The 17,657-nt window shown below is 52.6% G+C and overlaps 4 protein-coding genes across 4 annotated transcripts; 2 read left to right on the top strand and 2 right to left on the bottom strand.

Annotated features, from left to right (window-relative positions):
• Positions 1-1,182: 1,182 nt before the first annotated feature.
• On the top strand, positions 1,183-4,275 carry BU24DRAFT_464187 (glycoside hydrolase family 3 protein; the record flags this gene model as incomplete). Its single annotated transcript, XM_033532185.1, has 4 exons — positions 1,183-1,422; positions 1,718-1,843; positions 1,892-4,170; positions 4,227-4,275. The coding sequence occupies 4 exons, from the start codon at positions 1,183-1,185 to the stop codon at positions 4,273-4,275; spliced, it is 2,694 nt and encodes an 897-aa protein (XP_033381740.1).
• An 850-nt stretch (positions 4,276-5,125) lies between these two features.
• BU24DRAFT_236899 (uncharacterized protein) lies at positions 5,126-11,022 on the top strand. Its single transcript, XM_033522246.1, has 6 exons — positions 5,126-5,386; positions 5,510-5,589; positions 5,641-7,121; positions 7,178-7,651; positions 8,110-10,209; positions 10,261-11,022. Exons 1-6 carry the CDS (start codon positions 5,271-5,273, stop codon positions 10,831-10,833), a joined length of 4,824 nt encoding a protein of 1,607 aa, XP_033381741.1. The 5' UTR covers positions 5,126-5,270; the 3' UTR covers positions 10,834-11,022.
• A 383-nt stretch (positions 11,023-11,405) lies between these two features.
• Positions 11,406-12,736, bottom strand: BU24DRAFT_424404 (uncharacterized protein). The gene is made up of 2 exons (XM_033528494.1): positions 12,336-12,736; positions 11,406-12,244 (listed from the first exon to the last, which is right to left on the bottom strand). Exons 1-2 carry the CDS (start codon positions 12,427-12,429, stop codon positions 11,685-11,687), a joined length of 654 nt encoding a protein of 217 aa, XP_033381742.1. The 5' UTR covers positions 12,430-12,736; the 3' UTR covers positions 11,406-11,684.
• A 542-nt stretch (positions 12,737-13,278) lies between these two features.
• On the bottom strand, positions 13,279-16,923 carry BU24DRAFT_236955 (alanyl-tRNA synthetase-like protein). The gene is made up of 3 exons (XM_033522247.1): positions 16,487-16,923; positions 13,733-16,365; positions 13,279-13,666 (listed from the first exon to the last, which is right to left on the bottom strand). Exons 1-3 carry the CDS (start codon positions 16,575-16,577, stop codon positions 13,487-13,489), a joined length of 2,904 nt encoding a protein of 967 aa, XP_033381743.1. The 5' UTR covers positions 16,578-16,923; the 3' UTR covers positions 13,279-13,486.
• Between the last annotated feature and the right edge of the window lie 734 nt (positions 16,924-17,657).

Raw genomic sequence — 17,657 nt, forward strand, 5'->3', positions numbered from 1 at the left:
GTGTGGGATGAAGTGAGGAGACTCCAGATATTCCCGTATCCACTAATCAGTTACGAGGAGATACATGGGGGACGGTCAGTCCACACGCTCCGCGAGTCGTCCATGGTCCACTCAAGTCCAGTACATTTGGTCGGAAAGCTATCGCATGGCGGGCCGACAGTGAATCACGTGATCGGAATATAGGCCCTACCATCCGCCACCAGCGATCCTGACAGCCTCTCAACGGCCTTCTCTGAAAATTTATCCGCCCATTTGATGCTTGCAATTGTCTTTTGTACCCGTTCAGCATGCGTTTTGGATAGGCTCTAATGCTTTCCAATCTAGCTCCGGACCAGTCGTGCCCGGGTCGCATCTCAGGACCGCTATCACCGTCTGTCAGAAGTCAGAAGGGAAACCTACCTCACATGTCCGTCGACTTTTGGCACCGGCTGTGCTGAGCGTCCCGCATACGGCAGCAGCATGCTTGCACCTTGCAGCCATGTCTGGATCGCTCGCTCAATATGCGATTCCATCAATGCCCTTTTCGATGCTGCTCACGGATCTATAGCTGCAATTGGGACCTTGGGGCCCCTCAACGGATACCGGTTGCTCGTACGCTATACGCATCGGAGCAGCGCCTGATGTACCCCCGCGTATATTGAGCGCTGTAATACGTCGCGTTGGTGAATCGCCACAGCACCAGCCTTGCAACCCAATTCGATCTAGATTATTGAACACACAGCAAGCGCGGCTCTCGTAGGCAGATCCTGATGGCTCGCGAACACTTCGGGACATGGTACATTGCCGTTCCACCGGCCAATGGTGCCCAGCTCGTCTATCTGAACTACGTCCCTGCGAGCCGTCACTAGGTACCAGGCCTGTTCACAATGTGTCCGGTTATTCCAGCTCCATACTGGTCCCACCGCTGCTTGACCTGAGACAGTTGATGGTTGCATTTGTGGTGCCCGGGTACTAAAAGATGACAATATACGTCGATTGCGCTTCCAGTCTTTTGAAGGTCCATTTTCGAAGTTTTTTCGTTGCCTTGCCATCTTGATTCTTCCTTTCCACCTTCGCTTGTCTTTCAAGTCCTGGTAAATTGTGAAACTGTTTGCAAAGTGGCGAGACCACTGCGGCAACTCGTCCAGACACTCCGAGTACTCGAAAGGTTAATTCCTTCCTGAATCAAGTGATCAGCTGACCATGACCGATATCAACGTACTCAACCCATCCTTGTTAGATGCCACGGCCATCAAGCAGATCGATATAAAGCAACAAGCCGCCATCGAAGTGCAGCCGATCTCCTCTTCTCCCACTCTTGCCCCCAGTTCGGATTCAGAAGACGACAAGTTTGACGACATGGCTGGCAAGAAGGTGTTTACACTTGAGAAGCCGGATGACCGGGCAAAGGAATTGGCCGCCAAATTGACACTGGAAGAGCAAGTACGTTGAATTCCATTTCCACCATTTTCCAATTCGACTTGAAGAGCGTGGCGTCTTGAGTGGGGTAGATGCACGTCTCGGGTTGGATAATTGCCCTGATCCGGGGCGCTGCGGCATTTTGCATGTCTGTCCAGCGTGTTCTACGTTCGTTGGTCATCTCGGATTCATCCTTGCGGATTCTGCGTCCACACGCGGCAACAATTGTAGCTTGACATACTATAGACGGCGGGGCAGGGTGAACATGAAATGAGATTTGCAACCAGGAAACCAAATACACCCTTACTAACATTACCAGATCTCCCTGCTGGCAGGTGCAGACTTTTGGCGAACAGTTGCTATCCCAGAGAAGGGAATTCCCTCAATCAAGACTACAGATGGACCCAACGGTGCTCGTGGAGAGTTCTTCACAAATGGAACACCGGTGAGTACCTGTCCCGTGACCTAGAGTATGCGAATCTGACGATTGCAGGCCGCCCAGTTTCCTTGCGGTGTTTCTATGGCCTCAACCTGGAACTTGGACTTGATGGAGGAAATTGGTCGACACCTTGGAGATGAGACCAAGGCACGTGGAGCTAATGTCCTTCTTGCACCTACCGTCTGCATGCATCGATCGCCCCTAGGAGGACGGAACTTTGAGTCCTACTCGGAGGATCCTTTCCTTACCGGTAAATTGGCCGCTTCTTACATCCGTGGACTCCAGAGCAAGGGTGTTGCTGCCACTATCAAACACTTCCTAGGTAACGAACAGGAAACTGAACGCCAGGCATACAACGCCGAGATTGCCGAAAGACCTTTGAGGGAGATTTACCTTAAGCCATTCGAGATTGCTGTTCGGGACGCTTCTCCATGGGCGCTTATGAGTGCTTACAATCTCGTCAATGGAACCCACGCCGATGAATACGAGCATTCGATCAAAGAGATCCTTCGAGGAGAATGGGGCTGGGATGGTACCATGATTTCTGACTGGACGGGAACATACGCTACAGCACCATCAATCCGTGCCGGAACAGACATTGAGATGCCAGGACCCTCGAAATGGCGCAAACTTGACCAAGTACTCGAAGCACTCGAGAAGGGTGAGCTCACCCGAGAAGACATTGAGAAGAGCGCCGCACGAGTGTTGTATCTTGTCGACCGAACCAAAGGACTTAACAACATGACACCGGAGCCTGCGGAAGCTTCTAACGACAATGCCGAGACCAGGAACTTGATTCTTCAAGCTGGAATTGAGGGATTGACCCTACTAAAGAATGAGAACAACGTCTTGCCCATCAGGGGTGCAAACAAGATTGCTCTCATCGGACCGAATGTTAAGCGAGCTATCTCTTCAGGTGGTGGCAGCGCTGGACTGAACCCCTACTATAAGACTACTCCATATGACGGTGTCAAGTCCAGATTCGATGGCGAAATCATCTTTGCACAGGGCTGTGACAGCTCCAAGTGGATGCCATTGGCATCTCCATACTGCGCCTATGAGGGCCAACAGGGTGTGAGATTGGAGTACTACCGTGGTGACAGGTTCAAGGGCGAGCCAGCCGTTGTCCAGCACAAGGTTGGTACAGACCTTTGGCTTTGGGATTCTGCGCCTATGGAGCTTCTTCCCGATTTCTCCTTCAAGGTCAAGACGAGTCTGACGCCAAAGTCTACTGGAAACCACACTTTCAGTTTCGCTTCTGTCGGTCCCGGTAGGATGTTTATCAACGGCGAGATGTTCATTGACAATTGGGACTGGACTGAGGAGGGTGAGGCTATGTTCTCAGCTTCTCAAGATGTGGTCAAGTCGATTCAACTTGAAGAGGGTAAGTCCATTGAGATTCTCATCGAATCCACCAGCGAGGTCCGTCCTGCTTCCAAGGTCTCTGTGATTGGCCGTCGATATGATTACGGTGGCTGCCGTATTGGCTACCAGGAAGAGGACAAGATCGACCGCATTCAGGAAGCTGTGGATGCTGCGAAGGCAGCCGATGCCGCTGTCCTCGTGGTTGGCTTGGATGCTGAATGGGAATCCGAGGGTTACGACAGACAGACCATGGACCTTCCCAAGGATGGCTCCCAGGACCGACTCATCGAAGCTGTTCTCGCCGCCAACCCACGCACAGTCGTCGTCAACCAGTCGGGAACGCCCGTCACCATGCCATGGGTTGACCGCGCACCTGCCATCTTGCAAGCCTGGTACCAAGGCCAGGAGGCTGGAAATGCTCTCGCTGATGTCCTCTTCGGCAATGCCAGCCCTAGTGGTAAACTCACAGCAACATTCCCCAGGCGGATAGAAGATAACCCTGCGTTCCACAACTGGCCTGGTGAGAACCTCAAGACCGTCTACGGCGAAGGTATCTACATCGGCTACAGGCATTACGAGCGCTCCAAGATCGAGCCTCTATTCGCCTTTGGTCATGGTCTGACATACACTTCCTTCGAGTACGGCACACCGGAAGTTGACAACACCGTCCTAACGGAGTCAAACTCCATTACTGTTACCATCCCTGTCACCAACACTGGATCATTCGCTGCCCCAGAAATTGTCCAAGCATATGTCAAGGACATCCGATCCACCCTTCCTCGACCGGAGAAGGAACTTCAGGGCTTCGCCAAGGTTTACCTTCAGCCTGGTGAGACCAAGACTGTCACTCTTAAGCTTGACAAGTACTCTGCAGGATACTTCGACACAGCTCTTGGTCAGACTGGAGCTTGGATAGCAGAAGAAGGCGCATTCGATGTTCTCATTGGCGCATCAAGTGCTGATATCAGGTTCGTTACACCTTTCTACTCCCCATGTTAAAAACAAATGCTAATTATTCAACTAGGACGAAAGTCAGCTTCGAAGTCAAAGAGTCTTTCCAGTGGATTTTCTAAGTTATCGAAGAGCAACGATGTGTGATCGAAAGGATTGCTGGTGTGGCATGAGTGTTTCTCGTGATGACGCTTCACGACCTGAAGCGGGCGTTTTGGGAGTTTTACATTTATTTTCATTATGTTATACCTTGGACTCGACAGAAGGACACGACTATTCGTCCATCTTACTCGAGGCCTGCAACTGGAAGTGGCCAAAACATAGGGTCGTGGTGCGAGATTTTCGTAGGCTTACAATACATATTCTCTTAAATGAAATACGTGATGATACATTGATGCTAGAACATTGATGATTGAATTAAATAGTTCAGGGATATCAGCTCATCTGCTTGTTGTATGGACATAGGTATATTTGGTGTTAGCACCGGATGGACGGAGGGGAGAGAACTTGAGAATGAACCCCATCATGCTCTGTACTCATTATCGCCGTGACTCTAAGCAAGGAGCGCCTCTCCAATGAGCCGAGAATTTCCGTTCCTGAGAAAATGGTTGAAAGCAACAAGGGTCCACTTTATGTCAGCTACCAGCGGCTAATCCAAATATGGTCCGGATCATTTGGAAACGCCGACCGGGATCGGCGCGTGTTTTTCCGTAAAGCCCTGGCCTGGAAAGAGCATCACGTCGTCGCACTCCAAGCAACAGGACTTACATACCCCAGCAGCGTGGCGCAACGTCGTCAACGTCCTCTACAATCTCCTAATATCTAGATACCCTATATGCGACTTGTTTTGTTCTTCCACCGGTGTTGATCGGAACGCGACTCGACGAAGACTGCCAGCTCCAGCTTCGAGCAGCTGCTTGCTGCCACTCCTTAAACCGAGCAACTGGATCAGTTCAGTCGGCGTCCAACAACACATATTCTACCTTCTATCATCGATTCCTGCGATAGCACTCATGCTCTAGGTTGAGCTTGGGCGCTTTTCAGAACACAAATACACGTCTACACCGTCAAGGTCTGACCCGAACCCAATCACAGAGCAACTCGTTGCGCAGACGCAATGAACCCGGCACATCGCGACGGGTGGCCACCTGCGCAGCCGAATGGCCCAGGACCAGGACCACAGCAAACAGAACAAGCGTCGGGACAACCTCCACGACAGCTAGGTACATATGGGTAAGTTGCTTGCTTCACCTCTCCTCTGCAATCCTCATCAGCTATGATGAACCAAGCTGTTGCCGAATCTCCTCACGCTCCATTCGTGGATTGGATATGTGCTAACGGTGTTCACTTTCACAGGCCAGGCGCTGCCAACCAACAGGCACCCTCACATGCTTCCCCAGCGCAGAACTCGGGACCTGTCCTCCCTCCACCGTCAGGTGCGTCCCCTCACGAACTTCACTCTCGAATCCACTACTGATCTCATCTAGGAGCTCCTTTCTATTCCTCGAATTCTGCCTCAGCGCACAATCAGAATCTTCCCTCGCTCCCCGGGTTGACGGGACCCCCTCAAGCGTCACCACATCAATCTGCCCAGCGACCGCCCTCTTCAGAGTCTGGACCCAACGCACAGAATCCGCAAGGTCCTCCGCAAGGTCCTCCATACTCGCTACCGGGCATATCGCAGACCCTCCAACAGGCGCAGAATCCTGCGGCTGCGGAGAGAGAAAGGGAAATGCGCGAGCGGGAGGCTCGAGAGCGAGAACTCATGGAGTCGCATGCTGCGCAACAACATGCCGCGCAACATGAGGAGCTCATAAAGCGCGAGGCCGACCAGCGCGACAGAGAACTCAGAGAGCGCCAACAGCGCGAGCAGGCTGCACATGAAAACCACACTGGTCCTATCCAGATTCACCAGCCAGTCGCAGTAGCACCTTCGGCAAGGACCATACACGGACCCAATGGCCTTTTGGGCCAGACGGGACCTTTGGGCGGGCCGAACGCGGTCCCTGGTCCCACGAGCGGCGCGAACGCGCCAGGTGGTGGCATTTACAATGGCCCGGCTCAGCAAGGAGAGACAACCCCAAGGATGCAGCATGCAGTACAACCTCCCCCGCAGCAAACCATGCTCATGCCATTTGGTGGTCCCCCAGGAGGCCCCATGGCGGCCATGGGCCAAGGGCAACAGCCAATTCTGAATGACGCACTCAGCTATCTCGACCAGGTCAAGGTCCAGTTTGCGGATCATCCAGATGTTTATAACCGATTCCTGGACATCATGAAGGATTTCAAGAGTGGAGCAATCGATACCCCAGGTGTCATTGAACGGGTTTCCACTCTTTTCGCTGGAAATCCCAATTTGATTCAGGGCTTCAACACCTTTCTTCCTCCAGGCTACAAGATTGAGTGCGGCACAAATGGAGATCCAAACGCCATTCGAGTCACGACACCAATGGGTACAATGGTATCAACCATGCCAGCTGCCAGGCCACTGTCGCCTCCTAGAAGCACTGCGGTGAATGGAAACGCTGCTCCTGCGAACGAAAGCCCATACGAGGCACAGCAGACCCGATGGCAACAACAGCCGAGGAATCCAGGTCCTGAGCAACAAGATACCTTCTTTTCGCCTAACGGCAGGGCCCTCGGACAGCCACTTTTTGGACCGCAACAAGGCCAGCCTGCACCAACGCCTCTTTCTCCCGAGGTTAGCAATCGTGCACACCCTGATGCGGTTACCACGGCCGCAGCCATGGCTCACCAGCAAGAGCAGAGGGGCGTATCCCAACTACAGAATGCCGTCTCTGCAGCAACAGGACGTGCGGTGATGTCCCCTAGCAGAGAGCTTGGTGTCCCTCTTCCAGGACAGGCTGCCAACGGAGGCATCCAGCCTGGCCCGATGGGTGGTGTTGGCGCTGAGAAACGTGGACCTGTGGAGTTCAATCATGCGATTAGTTACGTGAACAAGATCAAGGTAAGTTCTAAGCAATGCGGCTAAACCAAATGCGAATGCATCCTAACATCTTCCAGAACCGATTCGCCTCGCAGCCAGATATCTACAAGCAGTTCCTGGAGATACTCCAGACATATCAGCGTGAATCAAAGCCAATCCAGGATGTGTACGCGCAAGTAACCACTCTATTCGGTGCTGCGCCCGACCTTCTGGAGGACTTCAAGCAATTTCTTCCGGAATCGGCTGCTCAACATCGTCAGCAACAACAGCAAGCGGCGAGACAAGCTGAAGATGCGGCTGCCTTTAATAATACACGGGAGCCAGCCTACGGACAGACACCAAACCATCAGCAAACTCCTCGTGCGGAAGCTTCGCGACTTCCACCCATGGGCAACTTTGCGCCAACGCCTACTGCGAATCGCGACAACAAGCGCAAGCGTGGCGAACGCCAGAACGCTGGACCTGCGGCCGCTCCTGTTCCCCCTCCTGCACCACAGGACGTGCCCACCTCTAACATGAGGAGCAGCTTCACACAAGGGAACATCAATAAGGTATGTCTCATTTTTCAGAATTGTCTTGTTTCATCTCGCGGTCAGTGCGTCAAACATTCATTGATGCTATTGAGATGCGTGCGCGGCACTGCTTGATTGTTCACTTCACCAGTCATTTCTGACCATTCACTTTGCCATTCACCATACCTTTCACCACACGTTTCACTTTACCTACTGCTCTTTTTCTTCCGCCATACCCTCTTATCCCATCCCCTCGTCCTACTTTTTCTGCCCAAATCCACTCCACCTTTACTTCTGCACCTCACATCATTGCTTCTACCACATCACATATCTTTCTTGCAATCATGGCGCCCAAAACTCAGCCTAGTGTTGAGCATGTCGTGCGTTCCCCGGTAGCATCATCCTCCCCGCCTCGTCCTGTTTATTTCAAGCGCGGACGGTCACCTAGTCCCGATGCCAGTGGAACCAGGAAACGATCAACAGCTAACATCGCAAAGCGCGCAAAGACAGGTCATGCTGCAAAGCAGCCCTTGGTTACGGATGGTCCACCGGTATCGCCATCACTCACACCGGCTCTCCCCGAGCCTTTGCCTCCAAGCACAACTACAAGCCCTAACCAGGAAGAGCTGGCTTTCTTCGACCGCGTGAAGAAGTTTATCGGCAACAAGAACACCATGAACGAGTTCCTCAAGCTTTGCAATCTCTTCTCGCAGGATTTGATCGACAAGAAGCTGTTTGTGGTACGCGCGCAATCCTTCATCGGCGGAAATCAGGAGCTCTACTCTTGGTTCAAGAAGTTCATGGGCGAGGAAGAAGAGCAGCAGGTCAACACTCGACCCAAGACGGTCAACTCCAGGGTATCTCTCTCGAATTGTCGCAGCCTTGGTCCCAGCTATCGCCTGCTCCCTAAGCGCGAGCGTGAACGTGTGTGCAGTGGCCGCGATGAACTCTGCCGCTCCGTTCTGAACGACGAATGGGCATCGCATCCCACCTGGGCTTCCGAGGACTCTGGTTTCGTCGCCCATCGCAAGAATCAATTCGAGGAAGGTCTTCATCGCATTGAGGAAGAGCGACACGACTACGACTTCAACATCGAGGCTTGCACACGTACCATTCAGCAGCTCGAGCCTATCGCCAGCCAGATCCTCGCACTCAAGGGAGACGAGCGACTGCATTATCGTCTTCCACCCGCACTTGGTGGCCAGAGTGAGAGCATCTACAAGCGAGTCATCATGAAGATTTACGGCCGTGAGAAGGGCCAACAGGTCATCCAAGAGCTCTTCACTCTTCCTTTCGGTGTCGTTCCGGTCTTACTCCATCGACTGAAATCGAAGTTGGAAGACTGGAAGGCCGCTCAGCGGGAGTGGGAGAAGGTGTGGCGCGAGCAAACGCAGAAGATCTTCTGGAAGTCCTTAGACCACCAGAGTCTTTCAGTTAAACAGAATGACAAGCGACAGTTCCAGCAAAAGTCCTTGTCGAACGAGATTCAGGTCCGCTACGAGGAGCAGAAGCGGATGCAGGAGATCCAGGAGCTTCCTCAACCTGATTATCAATTTGCATTCTCCTTCAAGGACGAGGACGTCCTTATTGACGTCGCTCGTCTCATTCTCGCCTACGCGGAGAACAACACCGGTGTCGACTTCGCAAAGGTCGTTCCTTTCATCAAGGAGTTCGTCCCGCTCTTCTTCGGCATTGATTCGACAAAGTTCGATCAACGGGTCCAGAGCTTTGCTCGTGATTCTTCCAGCAACGAATCTGGTGAGGACACTCCTAGTGCGGAGGAGGATACGTCCAACCGTTCACAGAAGCAGAAGAAGGGCGACCTGCGACGTGGCGTCCTTGACCCTCGTGGAAAGTCGCGCAAGGAGAAGGAAGACAGCACCGCGTCAGCTAGCCGAGATACCACTCCAGACGTGACATCCGCGGCTGAAGAAGAAGCTGCCGAGAGCTCAAATTCGAACGGCAACGGCAATGGCACCGGCGAGCGCAGTTCAGCACGATGGGTCGAGCATTCGGCTCAACCGACAGCATTGGGTGATCGGGAGCTCGAGCATGATGAGCCGTACCGCCGTACCGTGTACAACATGTACGCGAACTCGCCGATCTACTGCTTCTTCCGCATGTTTGTCTACCTGTATGAGCGACTTCTTAAGCTCAAGGAGAACGAGGATGAAGTACGGGAGACCGTCACACGCGCATTGGTGCACAAGCCGGCACACGATCTCAAGATGCTTGACAAGCAGCCCTCGGATTTCTTCAAGGACACCTCGCCTACTGCCAATTATTACCAACAGATCCTTGATCTACTCCAGGAGCAAATCCTCAGTGAAGTCGACATGGCGACTATCGAGGAGACGCTGCGACGATATTACTTGCAGTGCGGATGGCAAATGTACTCCTTCGATAGGTTGATGGGGTCTCTTGTTCGATTCAGTCTGGCAGTTGTCAGCCATGACAACAAGGAGAAGACACAAGACATCTACAATCTCTTTAGGAAAGACCGGGTCAACGAGGTCACCACACATAAGCAAGAAATCGGCTACAGGAAGGCCGTGGAGAAGTTTGCAAAGGATGCAGACACATACCGCATTGCCTACGTAAGTGAATTCGTATCGCTACCACATTGCAATCAACTGACCCAGACACAGGATCCTGCTAAGATGACAGCCTATATTCGCCTCTTCAAGAAGGACGATCCTACATTCGACCACAGTGTGTTGGACCGTGTCAAGCGCTGGCGATGCTACGTTGCTGCGTACATGGCCGTGGAACCCACCGAGGGAGTTCAGCTCAGCAAAGTGCATAGCCCTTATCTCAAGAACAAGCTGGCAAAGAGCCACGAACTCGCCGATGACGAGCGATTCGATTTGGTCAACCACTTGGATAAGATCACCGTGTCAGTTAGTCCCGCCGGGTACACCATGAAGTTCATGGCGACCGAGCCCTTCGGCGTCGGAGGAGTCCAGTATTTCGTCCAACCCGACAGGGTTCGTGCTGGAGCTACCGAAGGCCTCAAGAACCCGGAAGAGGAATACAAAGCCCTCCGAGAATCCAGGAAGGAGCGTATCCAAGAGCGCCTCGCCCGGAACACCACCTGGATGAAGGACCTCAGTCGCGACGACGTCGACGCCGTCAAGGCCGCGCTGAAGAAGGATCTCGAGGAGCCCAAGAAGGTCGATCAGCAAGCCGAGGAGGAAGACGTCGAGATGGCTGAGTCATAGAGCAAGCACTACAAGGCATTCACTGCGGGCATAACGAAAGGCGAGGGCATTGGTTTCAGTTCAGGTTGCATATTTCCCCATTACCGAGCGAACGAGACGAAGAAGACAACAATAAAATTAACATTTTCCTGGCGCATCAATCACATCATCACATGCAAGAGAGAGGGGCGGGAGTGAGAACGAGAATTCTGTATTGATGGGTTGGCTGGTTGGTATGGCAAATGGTGCAGTACCGACGGGGTTTTTCTGGATGATGTACCCCCTCTCAAGTTAAGAGGGGAGGCTGTCTTTTTGGTTCACCTTTTTTTTTCTTTTTGTTTGTTTTTCTCTTATCTCCGATTTGAGAGGACCCGAGTAAATGTGGTTTTTCCTTTTTCCTCATCTTTCCCCCTCCCTTTCTGACCTCTCCGATGCTTGAATGTCCCACAACCCATGGGGACGTGAGCTCGCGAGAGGGTTTGGCGGCGGCGGTGGTGGTGTTACTTGGCGCTTAAAAAGATAATAAGGATGAAACGGACGGATGGACGGTTTGCTTCCCTCTCTTCTCTCCATTCACAGTATTATAGTCTCAGTGTAGGCGGAACGAGAAATAAATTTCCCTCTTTCATACAGTATACAAAGTAGTAGTCTGTGGCTTTGAGCCTTTTCTTTCTCCTTGTTCAATGATTTTTTCGATGGGTAGGTGTGGTCTTCATGGAACAGTTCCAATTCATGTTCATGTACACAAGTTTAAGTCATGTATTGAATCCAATGGTTCATCAATCATCCTCTAGGTTTCGCTCCTAACATCCACTCTTCTCCTTCGCATCTTCCCATCACAGCCTCGCCACCTCCTTCTGCCCATCGTGCAGTCAAACGACATTCTTCCCCAACCACTCGACCCACTGCTCCCGCGTCCACCCACTACTAACCTCCCCCTTCTCAATCCCATCGAGCACAACCGTCGGCGTAACATGCGTACCCACCCTCCTATTCGCCCTAACCTGCACCTTCACATCATCCGTGACGCCATTCCCGGAATTCAACGCCCCGTCTTCCCCGGGCTTGTCGCTGATCTCAAGTAACTTGTACACGGCCTCCTCATCCACGCCGTCGAGGGTTCCCGCCAGCGCGGCGAGACGGCGGTACGTCTGGTTGCGCGTCTCGTTGACGACGGAGACGTCGAAGAAGGAGCGCTGGTGGGCGAAGAGGAGGGCGGAGTAGGCGTAGAAGGAGGAGGGGGAGAGGCGGAGCACGGCGTAGGCGGATTCGTGGACGAGGGTCGACGAGGGGTGCCAGGGCTGGATTTGCTGGCGGAAGATGACGTCGAGTTTGTCGGCGTACTGGCCTAGCAGGACATCGTTGCGGAAGCTGGCGTCGTTGTAGATTGTGTTGAAGATTTTCGCCGAGAAGGGGCAGACGTAGTCGAGGTCTGGGTCGGGGGTTTCTCATACGTTAGATTCACCACATACATATACATATAATGGCGGGTTCTTAGGGAGGAAGGAGGAGAGTCGACGTACATATCTCGAGCGTGTGCTTCGAAGCCGAACCGCTGCTGGAGCTGGACTCCTTGGAGGAGAGCTTCTGGCCTGCGAACTTGGGTGCGAGAGACATTGTGCTGTTTTGTTTCTCTTGTTTCTTCGGTGAGTGAGGTTTGGAGTATCGTTGTGCTCGTGTACAAATACCGAAACAATCGAACGTTCAACGGGTACTTCAATCGATGTTTACACCTCGTAGTGGTGGTGATACTTCTTATACACCTAGGTAGGTAGGTATTTAAGCTATCCTCAGTAATCAGCCACCTACTTTCTCTCTCAATATATAAATAACCACACACAATGACAATTACGAACCTTGTCTAGAACTAAAAAGATCCCCGAGGTTTAATAATCGAAATGGTACGAGTGAGCCTAGGAATGGGGAATGTTGGTTTTTCCCGGATGTCTTCGGCTTTTATGAATGGGAGGGAATGACGATGATGCGGGATTGCGCGATTTGGTGGGGGGATGTTTGTTGTTTGCTTTGCTTGCTTGTTGGAGGGGTAGTTGGTTAGCTTAGAGTAAGGTAGGGGTAGGGGTAGTTAAGGTGAAGATAAGGTTAAGGGTCTGAGAAGGTGCATGGGTTAGCTAGGTAGGCAGTAGGTAGGGGTTTGCTTAGTCTCGGTGATGTACATAGATTGACATCATTTTCTGGTCGTATTTCACGTTTGTTTTCTATTTGCTGTTTATTTGGGGGGAAGTTGATTCCAAATAACATGTTGGAAATTACCTAGGTAGACGCGTTGAGGGGTGTGTTTGGAACAATTTTCTCTGATGTGTAGAGAGTATATGTTTGCAGAGAATACAAGTTTCTAGTCTTTTCCTATTACCACTACAAAGGAAAAGAAACGCACGATTTATGTTTAGAATGATATGTTTTTACATTTCTTCATCTTGGCCAGACTAAGTACTGACAAAGTAGCTAACTACTGTACCTAAATGGAGATTCCACACAAGCCAGAGCTAAGCTGAGCAGAGCAGAGAAGGCGCATCCTTCCATGTTGTTTCAATCTAAGCTAGATTGTGGCTCGCTTTGGATCTGATGGAGAGCCCGTACCTTAATTCCTTCCTTGACATTTTTCTTTCCCATTTCGCGTCGTTCGTTTGCAACATCGATTGAAGGGCGTGTGAATCTACAACTTGAAACCCTCAATGTACTTCCGCGCAATCTCGACGCCCTCGTCAACCTTGTCTGCATTCGTGCCCTGACCGACGGCGGTAGGAGCACCAGGCTTGCCACCTGCCTTGCCGCCGATGACTTTGGCGACTTCGGAGGCCCATGCGGGGCCTGAGGCGCCGGCGGCGGTGTATGCCTGTGGGTAGAGTCAGTGTCAAACTTCTCGACATGCGAAATATTAGATGGGGCGTTTGGTACTTACCTCTGCGACGTAGCATCCGTGGACGACCTTCTTCTCGTCCTCGCTGGCACTGACGAGGTACACAGTCTTGTCCTTGATGCTGCTCTTGGGTCCGCTGACGACCTTGATGGCGTCGCTGATGGCCTTGCTGACATTGGACGACCAGTCGAGCTTCTGCACCAGGACCTTCTCGGCCTCGTTCTTCTCGAAGAAGCCCGTGATGGAGTCGAGGACGCGCTTGTTCTCTGCCTTGGCGGCGGCCTTCTGCTCGTCGAGGATCGACTTGAGGATCTTGGCGAAGCGGTCGCGGAACTGGTTCTTCGTGATGGCGGAGATGGTGAGCTGGTTGAGCTGGACCTGGAGCTTCTTCGCCTCGGCCTCCTTCTCGGCGCCGAACTTGAGCTTCTCGAGACGCGTGAGCTGCTGCTCGAACTCGGAGGCAAGGCGCTGCACGTCGTACGCTTCCTGGCCGGTCACGGCGACGATTCGGCGGATGCCCTTGGCGATGCCGGACTCTTCGAGGATGATGAGCTCCTTGATCTCGCCGGTCTGCTTGACGTGAGTGCCACCGCAGAATTCTACGGACACCTTCTCCCAGGCCTCGTTCTTGACGTCTGCGAGGAGGTCTTCGACGGACACTCCGACGGAGACGACGCGGACCGGGTCTGGGTAGGTCTCGCCAAAGACAGCGCGCACGCCTCTGATCTCGCGGGCAGTCGCGAGAGGCACGTCCTTGGCGAAGACCTCGGAGTTCTGACGGATGTATTCTGTCGAGATCTTCTCGATCTTCTCGAGTTGTGCGGGCTCGATGCCAGATTTGTGCGAGAAATCGAAACGGAGCTTCTCGGGGCTGACGAGGGAGCCCTTCTGGTCGACCTCGTTGCCGAGAACCTCACGGAGAGCGTAGTTGAGGACGTGAGTACCCGTGTGGTTGTTGCGGATGGGGTGGCGACGGAGCTCGTCGTACTCTGAGATGACCTCTGAGCCAACGCTCAACTCTCCCCATTTGAGGTAGCCGGTGTGGAGGACGTAGCCGGCGTAAACCTGCACATTGGCAACATCGAACTCTCCGTCGTCCTCGTGGAGGAGATGGCCAGTATCGAACTCCTGACCACCTTGCTCGGCGTAGAAGTTTGTCCGGTCAAGCAGAACACCAAATTGTTCGCCCTCGGGGACCTCCTTCGTGCTCTTGAGGAACTTCTTGTTGTGATATATCGCCTTGATGGTGGATGTGATGTTCTCGCGACCGAACTTTGCGGAGTCGTCCGTCTTTGGAACCTCGGTCATGCCCTCCAGAGCGCTGAGGTCGTGGACGTCGAACTTGACAAGAGCAGCCGTGGCCTTCTTGTCACCCTTGCTAGCCTCACGTGCCTTCTCTTGGGCCTCCTCGACCTCCTTATCGTTGATATTAAGTCCGCGCTCCTCAGCCATCAACTTAGTCAGATCGACAGGGAAACCGTAAGTGTCGTACAATCGCCACACATCGTCTCCAGGAAGGTCATTCGATCCCTTGACCTTGGCCTTCTGTGCGTACTTCTCGAACATGATCTCACCACGGTCGAGAGACTTGGCAAAGCTCTTCTCTTCCTCGTCCAGGATCTCCATAATATCTGTCTGCTTCTTGCGGATCTCAGGGAACATGTCACCCATCTGTTCGACGAGGTGTGGGACGATCTTGGAGAAGAAGTCGCCAATCTCCACCTCGAAGTACTTGCGAGCGTAGCGCGCACCTCTGCGAAGGACACGACGCACGACGTATCCTCGGCCAACGTTGTTGGGGACACCTCCGTCGGCAATTGCAAATGTGAGCAGTCGGACGTGGTCGGCGACCACACGGTAGGCGGTGTCGAGACCATCGGGATCCTCTGCACCGAATTTGCCCCTGTACTCTCTTGCGCCCGTGATGTCCTGGATCACCTTGAAGATGGGAGTGAAGACGTCGGTGTCGTAGTTGGACTTCTTCTTCTGCAACAAGCAGACCAATCGCTCGAAACCCATACCGGTATCGACGTGCTTGTTCGGAAGAGATCGCAATGATCGGTCGGGCTCGCGGTTGTACTGGATGAAGACGTTGTTCCAGATCTCAATGACCTCTGGGTCGTCCTCGTTCACCAAGCTTGCGGCATTCCTGTACACGCCATTCTCAGGCTCACGCAGGTCGTAGTGGACCTCGGAGCAGGGGCCGCAAGGGCCCTGATCACCCATCTCCCAAAAGTTGTCCTTCATGTTTCCAGGCAAGATGTGGTCCTCGGGAACGCCGACGCTCTTCCACAGCTCCTTGGCCTCTAGATCAGGCTCGAGTCCGTCTGAGCCCTCGAAGTATGTGACGTATAGCCTGTTGGGGTCGATGCCATAGACCTTGGTCAGAAGCTCCCAGCTGTAGCCTATGGCCTCCTTCTTGAAGTAGTCTCCAAAACTCCAGTTACCCAACATCTCGAAGAAGGTGTGATGGTAGCTGTCCTTGCCGACATCGTCGAGATCATTGTGCTTTCCACCGGCGCGAATGCACTTTTGCGAGTTGGCGGCGCGCTTGAGTTGTGCGAAGTCGGAGGCGGGGTCGACAGTGCCCAAGAAGATGGACTTGTACTGGTTCATTCCAGCATTTGTGAAGAGGAGAGTAGGGTCAGAGAGGGGAACGACAGAGGAGGAGGGAACTATGGGTTGTCAATTGATATGGACTGGATGTGGTCATTGTGGTTGCGCAGCGCAGTGGTGGAGGCAAGATGGATCAGACGTAAAGATGTGGATGATGAAGAGAGAAACAAGGATATGTACCGAAAGTGTGTCCATTTTTCTTGAAGAAGTCAAGGAAAGTATCCCTAACGCGCTTCGCACCCCACTCGTGCTTCTCATCGACGAGAGACATGGTGCGAGTTCCTCTGGACCAGCGGGGTATCGCGAGGGAGGATGTGTGGTGGCGGGGTATTCTTGGTGTAGCAACAGTGCGCAGTGACGATAGTGTTCGCCTGTGTAATGTGCAATTGCGAAGTGCGAGTGGCGAGGACGACTTGGGAGGTTGTCGCAGTGGGGTTGGTGTTGGCGTAAGAAAAGTGGAAGAAGAAGAGTGTGAGGTGGTAAAAGTTAGAGTAGTAGTAGTAGTAGTAGTTGGAGTAGTCGGCTTAGTAGAAGATGTGAAGGACCTCGATATCTCTGATCGGCCGTGACTCAGAGGGTTCCTATCAGAACCACAACCCCTACAACGGCCACCACCGCCACTATTATTATTACTACAAAGGCTATAAGCAGAACCAGTCGCAGTCGCAGCGGCAGTGATAGTGGTGGCAGCAGTGGCAGTCGATCTGCGGTGCAACAACAGCATCAAGACGCAGAGCCAGCTTTTCTCCGATGCAAGCCGAGCGAACGAGTGAAGAATGTATCAATTGAGCGCGGCGGCACGGAGCAGTAGTAGCAGTAACTTACTGTGTAAGGTACGAGTAGAAGTAGACCAGTCAAGCAGGCGACCAATAAATTATTACCCTCTCGAATGAACGGTCGATGGGAGGGACAAAGATTAGGCAGGGTTTCTCCTCCGCAGATGCGCTATTGTACGATACGCGACACGCGCTTGCAGCCGTTGAACGACGAATGGATGGATGAACGGATAAGTGGAGAGCTGGGGGATGGACGGAAGAGGATTGTAGAAGTAGAGTGAGCAATTGTTTCGTACATGTGGTGTCGATGAGGAAGAGGGATAATCATTCGATTAATTACAGTACAAAATAGTGAGGAATAATAGGGAATAGTATCTACAGGCGGGTGGTGACATGGCACCAGCGCAGACCAGACCAGACCAGACCCGACCAATAATTGTCTCGAGTCTACTATTCAGTTTCCATAACTACCTATGTCTATGTCTTAAGATCTGTATGTTTTCACCTCTCTCTCCATTATTTTATTTTCTTGTCTCCACCGCTATGATGTTATGTTCGGTTGGAATGTTACAGAG

The sequence above is a fragment of the Aaosphaeria arxii genome (assembly GCF_010015735.1).
Source record: "Aaosphaeria arxii CBS 175.79 unplaced genomic scaffold BU24scaffold_6, whole genome shotgun sequence".
In the NCBI taxonomy this organism is placed as follows: domain Eukaryota; kingdom Fungi; phylum Ascomycota; class Dothideomycetes; order Pleosporales; genus Aaosphaeria; species Aaosphaeria arxii.

Coding starts and splice junctions, on each gene's coding strand:
- BU24DRAFT_236899 (XM_033522246.1), top strand. CDS start 5,271: ATGAACCCGGCACATCGCGACGGGTGGCCACCTGCGCAGCCGAATGGC. Junction 5,387..5,509: donor CGACAGCTAGGTACATATGG/GTAAGTTGCTTG, acceptor TCACTTTCACAG/GCCAGGCGCTGCCAACCAAC. Junction 7,652..8,109: donor CACAAGGGAACATCAATAAG/GTATGTCTCATT, acceptor AACATCGCAAAG/CGCGCAAAGACAGGTCATGC.
- BU24DRAFT_424404 (XM_033528494.1), bottom strand. CDS start 12,429: ATGTCTCTCGCACCCAAGTTCGCAGGCCAGAAGCTCTCCTCCAAGGAG. Junction 12,245..12,335: donor GAAGCACACGCTCGAGATAT/GTACGTCGACTC, acceptor CCCCCGACCCAG/ACCTCGACTACGTCTGCCCC.
- BU24DRAFT_236955 (XM_033522247.1), bottom strand. CDS start 16,577: ATGTCTCTCGTCGATGAGAAGCACGAGTGGGGTGCGAAGCGCGTTAGG. Junction 16,366..16,486: donor GAAAAATGGACACACTTTCG/GTACATATCCTT, acceptor GACAACCCATAG/TTCCCTCCTCCTCTGTCGTT. Junction 13,667..13,732: donor ACGGATGCTACGTCGCAGAG/GTAAGTACCAAA, acceptor CTCTACCCACAG/GCATACACCGCCGCCGGCGC.